Source organism: Anopheles bellator, chromosome 1 (assembly GCF_943735745.2).
Source record: "Anopheles bellator chromosome 1, idAnoBellAS_SP24_06.2, whole genome shotgun sequence".
Lineage (NCBI taxonomy): Eukaryota > Metazoa > Arthropoda > Insecta > Diptera > Culicidae > Anopheles > Anopheles bellator.
In genome coordinates this window covers 8,935,541-8,945,294 of record NC_071285.1, presented here as the reverse complement: position 1 = coordinate 8,945,294, position 9,754 = coordinate 8,935,541, and the positions used below count along the sequence as shown (strand labels likewise).

Genomic DNA, 9,754 nt, shown 5'->3' with positions numbered 1-9,754 from the left:
GTTTCAAAATGAAGGCTTTGCGTGAAAAATCGATAATTTTCACTCTCCCCATCCTGCTTGTCACTTTCGTCGTTCGCCTGCTTTGGCGCAACCGATTTCCCCTTCACGCAGCGTCCTGCCGACCGATGACGATTGGTTTGTTTACTATGCGGCCGACGGACAACTTCATTCATCCTTTTGACCTCCCCTCCGGCACAGCTGATGGTGACGTTTTCCATCGTGTCACGTTCGCGCTTTGTTTTGGTCGCTTCGGCTCTCGCACGTGCGTTTTTTCCCCGCTTTCAACCCCCACCATTCGCAGCCGACACGCAAACAGCCGGAAAACAACAAAGAGGATAAAAACCGAACCAAAAAGGATGACAGAATAATCCCACAATGCCTGCAATTATTAAATCGAAATTTTTGGTGAAAAGTTGAAAGTAGATAACGATTAAACAGATCGTAATAAGTGTTTGCAAACAATATTCGAAGAGAACTATATATAAAATATATCTTTGCGGGGACACGATTTTAAGCGTACTTGCGTTAATCGAAAAGGCTGCAATAATAAATAGAAATTGAAAAGAATGGATAAACTTATCGTTTATCAATCGCTTACATACTATAAAGATAAAGACAATTTCTCAATACACTATACGCAGTCGGGCATGATAGACGGGAAAGAACTAACTCCCTCAGCAGTGTTCGTTCATCAATAATTTTAATAGTTTACAAATCTTAGGCGATCTATTTTGTCACATTTTCTATTTTCTTACAAGCAAGTTTCTCTCCTCAACGTCGGAAAAAGAAAGGTTGCCTTTTCTATCCATTATTATTAGTTAGTACATTTCTTTAATAGATTGGACCGTTTCCATTAGCTATCCAGTTTTCGTATATCAACAATAGAAAATGTGAATGGAGAAAAGAAACGGAAAAGAAAATAGAAAATTAACTTCACAGAAATACCACGATACAGTCGTGTTCCAATTCCTTCTTTTAAGTGATCGCCTTTCACGGTGCCCGCAGCACGTGTGCGGAGGAGGAAGCAGCCGAGATGGGATGGTGAATGAGTAACGAATGAAGAAATCTGTGGATGGTTCGCTTCCTTCCCCCATGGCGAGCACCGTACCGAAGCTGTGGCGCCTTGAGTTGTACGAATAGAATTGACACTAGAGTTTTGGGTAAGTAACCGAATTTAAACTTAGGATAGGACACTCCTAGACTAAGGATGCCCTCCAACGACGGGTGTTCACTTGTAACGTTCTTAAAAACATAATTAAACAACCGATCCGTTCGCCGTAACATAAACGGAAGCATTCTCAAAAGTACACCTGGGCTATCCACCATCTACGGCCCTTGCTTAACCCGTTTTGGGAGGGTTTTAATCGGAAACCGCTTTCCGTTGGAGATCAGAGATCCGGAAAGTGTGTAAGTATGTGTGTGTTGTGTGTTTTGTGTGATGTATGTGATTGTGATGCGATGAGTAGAGATCGCAAGCGGGAGACCATCATTAAACATCCACTAACGGTAGCAACACCGATACAAAAATGTGCAGCCTCAGCTACACGAAACGACACACTGTTACAGTACTCTACGGTAAACGAGCTAAACTTGCACACACGCTTTTCGTTGTGAAATGATTCGTAGGAATTCGTCCGCGATCGTTCCGTGTGAGAAGGGAACAGAGCGCAGGCATCATAATATAACCTCAGATCTAAAAAACGAATTAAATAAAGTGAGAGGGGGAGAGAGAAAAAGTGAAAAATAATACCGCCCGAAACATCGATATCAACAGCAGACAGCGATGATTGTGATGGGGCCGATGGGTGATGGGGCCATTAGGCCGATGAGGGAAGCGTTTCTTGCTTGTTTTCAGCGATCAAAAGACCTGACCCACCGCCCGGGGCTCCACTAGGGCTGCCGCCGACGGATCCACCCGTGACGAGGGACACCGGCAGGGGAGGCGGTGGCGGTGGTGGCGATGGAGACTCCATCATATCACCAGTGTCCAGATCTTGCAAGCAAAGCGATGACAACAGCACGTGATGATGAAGGTGCCCGAAGAGGTGATGATCGTCGCTGCTGGCTGTCGGCAACGATGAGACCGAAGATGTTACGGGTGCCGTTGGCAAAAGTCGCGATGAGAAGGTGTACAGTTTGTCCAACCCGGAGTTGGCCAGGCTCGCCGTTTCAAGCAGGACGGAGCGCGGTGACAGGCTGTGATGACTTCCGGTGCCGATGGATGGAAACCCCGAATCGTCAAGCGGCGTCAGGCAACGGTCCTCGAGCACGTCCTCAAGGTTGAAGAGCGTATCGTTGGACGCCGTCAAAGAGCTGCGCCGGGCGAGGGCAGGCACGGACTCGGTTGCTTCGCATACCACCGGCCCTTCGGTGCTGGAAAGCGAACGGAAGAACTTGTAACGTATATTTCCGACGTTACATTCAATAACTTATCAGACAATGCCCGTCTCCATACCTTACGATCGTACTTTCGACCAAGTTCGAACAATGCGCAACACTAGTCGAACCGGGCAGACTACATTCGTCTTCGTTTTCCTCGAGAATCGGCGACAACGATCGGTTGTAGTTGATGATGATTTCATTTTCCTCAACGGACGATGATCCATTTGACCCCTCACTTCCCGTGTCGGCCGCTTTCGGGCTAACGGTCGTTCTAGAGAAAAGGACACCACAACGATTGCAACGAAAACAGAGGTTCAATTCTGGTTCCAAAAATCCTCCCGAGAAATACTCACAAATCGTCTGCATTCAGTTTGCTGGCGCCACCGGAGAAATCCTGAAAACAGAAACGGATGACAAATGAAACCAAGTTCCTTCAGGGGGCGTTGTGTGGGACATTGGCTTACATTGGCCTGGGGAAGCAGTTGGGTTAGTTGCTGTCGGAGTAAATCGAAAGTGCCGTCATCTTGGAACGGATCGTTGCCAGTACGATTCCAGCTACATTCTCCCTCCGCTTCCATCGTTTCCTTCCACCAGTCGTCGTCGTCATCATCCTCATCAGCGTTTCTGAAGCTGACACATTCACCTAGCTCCAAACCTGTGCCCCAACCATCGAAGACGTTTCCTTGCGAGCCGTGGGGTGAGAATTCGTCCGCTTCAAGCGGAGACAGGTTGCTACCGTGAGTGTCCATCATCTGCAGCAGATACTGACACTGGTACAGTACATCGTCCACCAGCTCGGTGGCCCGTCGCTCTACATCCTGACGCAATGTGCCATGGTCCGGTGATCCCACCGGAGATGGCTCCGAGTAGAGCGAGGGAGACGAACAATCGGCTCCGCTCACATCGCGCAAAGGTGTCGATTGACCTTCTTCGTTCTCCTCTGCGTCTTCGTCGTCCTCGTCCTCTTCGCCCTCGATCGCTATGTCCAAGGCACGGAGCGCTTCCTCAATACTGATAGCATCGGCCGACTGTGCCATCGTCGTGGCCGTGACGGTAATCGTGGTCGTTGCGGTCGTTGTCGCAGCTGCCTCATCGATACTCTCATCGCTCACCAGCGGCCTCCGTTCGTCTTCGTCTTCCGCATCCGAACGGACGGCCGCAGGACATTCGTCGTCTTCCTCGCCCGACGATGCCTGCAGCGGGGCAACAGGCCCGACCGACAGCGCGCACTTTTCATGTCCCGTCAATTCATCAAAAACGTCCGAAAATCGCAACGGTTCGTCACCGAGCGGTGGTTCAATCGTGGCCATCACGGCGGCCGTGGCTTCCATCCGCTCATCGTCCGGCTCATCGTTGGGATCGAACTCATCGTACGTGGACGTCAGTGGGTCACTGCGGCGCGTGCAGTACGAATCGTGGCGATGATCTACCTCGATCTGATAGGTTTCGATCTTATCCAGGAGATTATCAGTGGACAGCTGCAAAAGGATCAGAAGTGAGAAATGGTACCAACTTCAAGCACCAACGGACGAGGTACACACATTATTCGGGCTGGAAGGGATGACCGCACACGGCACGGATGAGTCCAGCGCGTTCAACGCCTTCAGAATGGGGTACTCCGTTGAAATCACCTCCTGAATAATGTCTCCATCTTTGAATTTCTGCAAAACAAATAGGCCGATGTCCATCGTAGTGCTAAAACTGAGCTCCCGTCGGCTTACCTTGAATTTGCCACTTTTCTTTTTACAAAAAATACAAACTCCCAGCATGAACGAACCGATACCGAGGCAGGTCAGCAGCCCGATGATCATTACATCATGTTGACCTGCAGAAGAAGCGGAAGGAATACGGGACCATTTGAAAGGATTCATCCCGAACGCCACCTTATGTAATGTGGCGTCGACAATGATCGATCGATCGATTGCGTTGGCGCTTGCAATGATCCCCACGAGAGCAAAGTGACACTTGCACTTTGCAGCGCGTTGTTGCTAGGGCTCTCACCTGAGTATCGGTGCGGGATCGGAATGGCGCTGCACGCATGCAGAAAGCCCGTGGAGAGGTACACACTCGGGAGAATGCTTCGCATATTGCTGTCTTCCGTAGGTCCTGAGCTGCTGCATCCGATGCTGGCCGTGCATTCGTTTGTTCGACGATTTACCCACCGTGTCTCGTTCGTTCACAGGCCACATTGGAAAATGCTAGCATACCACCCACCACCACGCTTCGTATCACCACCACCTGTGCCTTAGTTTCTGCAGTCCAGCAGTTCCGACGGTGGAAAAACGTTATTATGCTGCCTTGTGGCACATTGCAAAACGAGCAACAAAAACAAGTCCCCCCGCTGTCTACAGTGTTTGCATCCGCCCGATCATGACGATCATCTGTGCACACGTTCACGGACCACACAGACGACACTCTGTCTTGCCATAGATTGGCCACAACCACGGCACGAATCGGAGACGGGCAATTGAACTCCGGTGGTTGCAATTGCCTACAGCTGCTCACACTGCCATCACCATTCGTCGCCAGGTAAATGGACACGCGAACGGCTCACTTTGTTTTCTCTAGCGCATCTTTTTCCTTCACCCTTCCGCAATCACCAGTAGCGAAGCAAAGCTGGCTGTGCTGCATTCGCTATTCCCCGGGCTATAACCGAGCCATTTCTCGTTTCCTCGCGTGCTATTGTTTCTTTTTTGTGGCGTACAGTTGTTTGATCGTGCGTTGCTAAGCGCGCCGAGGTGCAGAAGAGAAAAAATGAGTTTCGTGCGTTTTCTACGCGACCCCACGGATGTCAATCACGAAGGACTCGACTGTTGGAAAAGAGCAGAGAAAAAAGAAGCGAAACTGCACGCTCCTGACAGTTGCCGCTGTCAGAAGCTAACGAGTCCACGGTGCGCACAGGATTGCGTCGGGTTTGTCGTTAAGTTTTTCGGGAGAGCGATCCGATCTAATCTTGGGACAGGCTTTGTTTAATAATTCGATTGAACTATCGAACCTCATGTAATTTGATTAATGCTGTTCCTACTAAGCGCTCAGTAAAATAGCTCATCAAAAGACACAAAGCCAGGCGACGACCTTGCATTTAGCAACCCTGACGCCAACTGATGCTGCTGTCACTGATGTCAGCCGATTTGCTTGTCATCGCGAGTAGAAATCTGGCGAATTCATTCTTCGACCAACAAACAATTTGTGCCCGCTCGCGAAGTGTAAAATTCTGCGTGGTCTGCATATTCCGAACCAACGAACCAATAGCCCAAAATGCCGGACCATCTGGGCGATGATATGCGTAAGTTGAAGGGCGATAACAAGGAGGCAGAGCCCGAAATAGAAGGTAAGACCCGACCCTCCACGATTGGTTGTCGCGCAAAGCATCAATCGGTTCTTTCGCTTTTCCAGCCCTTGATGAGGTTGATATTGAACTACTGAAAACCTATGTAAGTATTCGTCGCATTTTCCGGTCAAAAGATGGCATGACGTTGGTTGGTATTCTCTTCTCGCAGGGCCAAGGGCAGTACCACAAGTCGATTAAGCAGATCGACGAAGACATCCAGAAGGCCATGAAGCAGGTGAATGAACTAACGGGCATCAAGGAGAGCGATACGGGGCTGGCACCGCCGGCACTGTGGGATTTGGCATCGGATAAGCAAATCCTGCAGAACGAGCAACCCCTGCAGGTGGCACGCTGCACAAAGATCATCAACGCGGACTCGGACGATCCGAAGTACATTATCAATGTGAAGCAGTTCGCCAAGTTTGTGGTCGATCTAGCGGATTCCGTGGCCCCGACTGACATCGAAGAGGGCATGCGGGTCGGGTAGGTGCTACCGACGACGGCAGATTTACTTAAAATACTTACATTTCACCTTTTTCTGTGTTGCGCCGTAGCGTGGATCGTAACAAGTACCAAATTCACATCCCGCTGCCGCCGAAGATTGACCCAACCGTTACGATGATGCAGGTAGAGGAGAAGCCAGACGTGACGTACAGTGATGTCGGTGGGTGCAAGGAGCAGATTGAGAAGCTGCGTGAAGTCGTCGAAACGCCTCTCCTGCATCCGGAAAAATTCGTCAACCTCGGTATTGAGCCACCGAAGGGTGTGCTGCTGTTCGGTCCACCCGGAACCGGCAAAACACTGTGTGCCCGTGCGGTGGCCAACCGTACCGATGCGTGCTTCATTCGTGTGATCGGCTCGGAGCTGGTGCAAAAGTACGTCGGAGAGGGAGCGCGTATGGTGCGTGAACTGTTCGAGATGGCGCGCTCGAAGAAAGCGTGTTTGATTTTCTTCGACGAAATCGACGCCATTGGAGGGGCACGATTCGACGATGGAGCCGGCGGTGACAACGAGGTGCAACGTACGATGCTGGAACTGATCAATCAGCTCGACGGCTTCGATCCGCGCGGTAACATTAAGGTACTGATGGCGACGAATCGACCGGACACGCTCGACCCAGCACTGATGCGCCCGGGACGGTTGGATCGTAAGGTAGAGTTTGGACTGCCGGATCTGGAGGGACGGACTCACATCTTTAAAATCCACGCCCGCTCGATGTCAGTCGAACGGGACATCCGTTTCGAACTGCTGGCCCGTCTGTGTCCAAACTCTACCGGAGCGGAAATTCGATCCGTGTGCACCGAGGCCGGTATGTTTGCGATCCGGGCTCGGCGTAAGGTGGCAACCGAGAAAGACTTCCTCGAGGCGGTTAACAAGGTCATCAAGAGCTACGCCAAGTTCAGCGCCACACCTAGATATATGACTTACAATTAGAGAGCGTACGAGTGATGCAACATTGCGCGCAGTGCCGATCGAAAATCTTCGCAGCAATTTATATTCTTAATTTCACAACATTTGAGAATAAAAAAAGATCCTTGTCCTTGTTTGCGGGCGTAGGAAAATTTAAAATTTGAGTGTTATGTTCATCGATGTTTGAAGTCTCGATCTTAATCTACCGAAGTGGCCTGATTTTTTCAGCTGACAGAAAACTCAATCATTAATAAAAACATATTAATCAAATGCCACGCTCGACTGTTATCGCAAAATACTATGAAATGTAGATTGCATTAGTACAGAATCGTTTAATTGATCCCCTAGTTCATTTCGAGATGAACAAAAATCACGTAATCTAGTAAGCGTGAAACATTCCCTCCGCAATTCGGATGTGATTATCATAAGCACTACATGAAGCTTATTTTGGTTTTTTTATACAGCTGTTTTCCACCAACACACTCCACGGCAGTGGCTTTACGGTGAAAATGCGTTTATTCTTCTCACAACATTACGCACCCTCTTCTGAAAGGGCACATCACTTCCCTATTCGGTATTTTGTGACATACGCGACTCTTCCTTAACGCTTACACGAATGGGCACAATCATTCCGCACGATGCTTTAGGGCTTTATTTGGCCTTGCTGTTCAGGATGATACCGTCGTACTTCTGCTGGAACCACTTCATCGCGTCCTCCTTGGTGAGACGGTGAATGAAACCGATCTTACCAGTCTTACGTCGTCGCTGGGCAACGTTGTATCCTGAAACAAAGGAATCCCCGACGCATTAGATTCAAGTTCACCCAACCGATAACTAAATCGATTTAACGTTTTAACTACATGTACAGATTTGCACATTAGGGAATGTCATTTCAAGTTCCACAAGGTCAAGCTTGAGACAATTCCGCGAATCGGTTGAGGTTTACTTTCCGCACAGGACTGAACGCTTCTCCAGAGATAAATAGAGAAACGTTTAATTATTGTGCAAACGGCCTACTTTACGGGTTTACAAACAGAGCACAATCATAGAGCCGCACGATTAAAAAACCTGTATACTGTGTTGCCAGTGACGACTCACACTGTTTACCGAAAGGCAACTAGGACAACAAGCTCTCGGTTGTTGTACTTCTTCAAGCGAAACAAGCGATCACTTACCAGGACGACCGAGCACGACGTAGAAATCCAGACCGTAGATACCGATCGACGGATCGTACTTGATGCCGAGATCGATATGCTCCTGGATACCGAAGCCAAAGTTGCCAGTCTGCGAGAAGTTGTCCCGACGCAGCTCGTACTCGCGCACCTTCAGTCCACGCTCGAGAATCTCTTCCGCCTTGGCACCCCGAACGGTGCAGTGCACAGCGATCTTTTCGTTACGACGGATACCGAACGAACGCACCGTGTAGCGGGCCTTCGAGTAGACGGGCGTCTGGTTAGTCAGCTGCTCGAGCACCTTGGCCGCACGTGTCAGCCTATCGCCGGATTCGCCGACACAAATGTTCAGGCAGAGCTTGCGGATGCGCAGGTCACGCATGATGTTTTTCGACTTGTCCTTGCCGGACGCGGGTTTCGCCGGAGCAGCATCTTGAGGTGCCTACCGTTCACCGAAAAAGACGTAAAGAAGCACAAAAGCTTTAGGCATCAAAACCGGGTTGAATTCCCGAAGGTCTTCCTCCTGTCAGACTGGGTGGTTGCGCTGTGTTCAATCTTCGGTGCGCTCGCCCCATCCGGCTTCCGAAACTTACCATTTCTGCAACCTGAAACGAGAAAAAAGCAACCGATTCAGTATCGCTAGACGTTGAACCTTCTTGGTGCACCGAAGAGAGGGAGTTTGTACTAAGATTAATACCTAAATTAGAGGGAAATTCGTCGCAGACCGTAGAAAACGCGTCCACTAAACAACAAATGTCACCGGAAAAAGAGCTGTCAAATGAGCGACTGACCGAAACCTCATTTCCGCTTCACGAGACAGCTCAGGCGCTTGCATGTTTAGGCGACCCCAGTTCAGTTCTTCAAACTATTGTAGGGCTGTGCTGAATCGCCGACAGCGAAAATGAAAATGACTCTACAGAAAGTGGAATTGAGAATATAATTTTATTAGTTACACATGTTGCCCGTAGTAATATTTGTAAAATCAGGGTGATTTGCATTTTAAATTTGGATGAATCATGGAGCTTGTGTGAATGTTTGAAGTAGACTTAATACTAACAAAACATACTATATTCACTATACTTCACAAATTATCGTATTATCGTATCGTTTAATTTGTTTGATACACGAAAGTTTCGTAATGATCAATAAATCGCAATAAAAAAGATTTATACTAATTGCCAAAAATATCCGCAACGAACAGTGCTCCAATTTCGATTGGCAAGATGGTTAAAAAACAGCCGATCAATCGCGCGGCAATCCCAGGCGCGATGCGAAACGCAACTCACGGTGAATAAAGGGTGCTGAACACCGAGAACCGCGCTTCATTTTGTTATTTCTCGTAGACCGCGGCGGATCGTTTCCACTAACTTCTCAACACGCGCACCTCTCAGTCTCAGTTTATTTTCTCTCTCATCTCTATTTTCCTCAGCCACCAGACAATCTCGTTTCCGTCGATCCC

The 9,754-nt window shown here is 49.0% G+C and overlaps 3 protein-coding genes across 3 annotated transcripts; 1 reads left to right on the top strand and 2 right to left on the bottom strand.

Annotated features, from left to right (window-relative positions):
- Nucleotides 1-691: 691 nt before the first annotated feature.
- LOC131216124 (uncharacterized) lies at nt 692-5,157 on the bottom strand. Its single transcript, XM_058210540.1, has 7 exons — nt 4,384-5,157; nt 4,104-4,207; nt 3,924-4,043; nt 2,847-3,860; nt 2,736-2,776; nt 2,456-2,653; nt 692-2,373 (listed from the first exon to the last, which is right to left on the bottom strand). Exons 1-7 carry the CDS (start codon nt 4,466-4,468, stop codon nt 1,818-1,820), a joined length of 2,118 nt encoding a protein of 705 aa, XP_058066523.1. The 5' UTR covers nt 4,469-5,157; the 3' UTR covers nt 692-1,817.
- A 393-nt stretch (nt 5,158-5,550) lies between these two features.
- Nucleotides 5,551-7,259, top strand: LOC131206047 (26S proteasome regulatory subunit 7). The gene is made up of 4 exons (XM_058198423.1): nt 5,551-5,713; nt 5,779-5,816; nt 5,883-6,196; nt 6,268-7,259. Exons 1-4 carry the CDS (start codon nt 5,641-5,643, stop codon nt 7,145-7,147), a joined length of 1,305 nt encoding a protein of 434 aa, XP_058054406.1. The 5' UTR covers nt 5,551-5,640; the 3' UTR covers nt 7,148-7,259.
- Nucleotides 7,260-7,571: 312 nt separating this feature from the next.
- On the bottom strand, nt 7,572-9,066 carry LOC131214491 (large ribosomal subunit protein uL5). Its single transcript, XM_058208894.1, has 4 exons — nt 8,993-9,066; nt 8,889-8,900; nt 8,299-8,737; nt 7,572-7,905 (listed from the first exon to the last, which is right to left on the bottom strand). The coding sequence occupies exons 2-4, from the start codon at nt 8,889-8,891 to the stop codon at nt 7,775-7,777; spliced, it is 573 nt and encodes a 190-aa protein (XP_058064877.1). The 5' UTR covers nt 8,892-8,900; nt 8,993-9,066; the 3' UTR covers nt 7,572-7,774.
- Between the last annotated feature and the right edge of the window lie 688 nt (nt 9,067-9,754).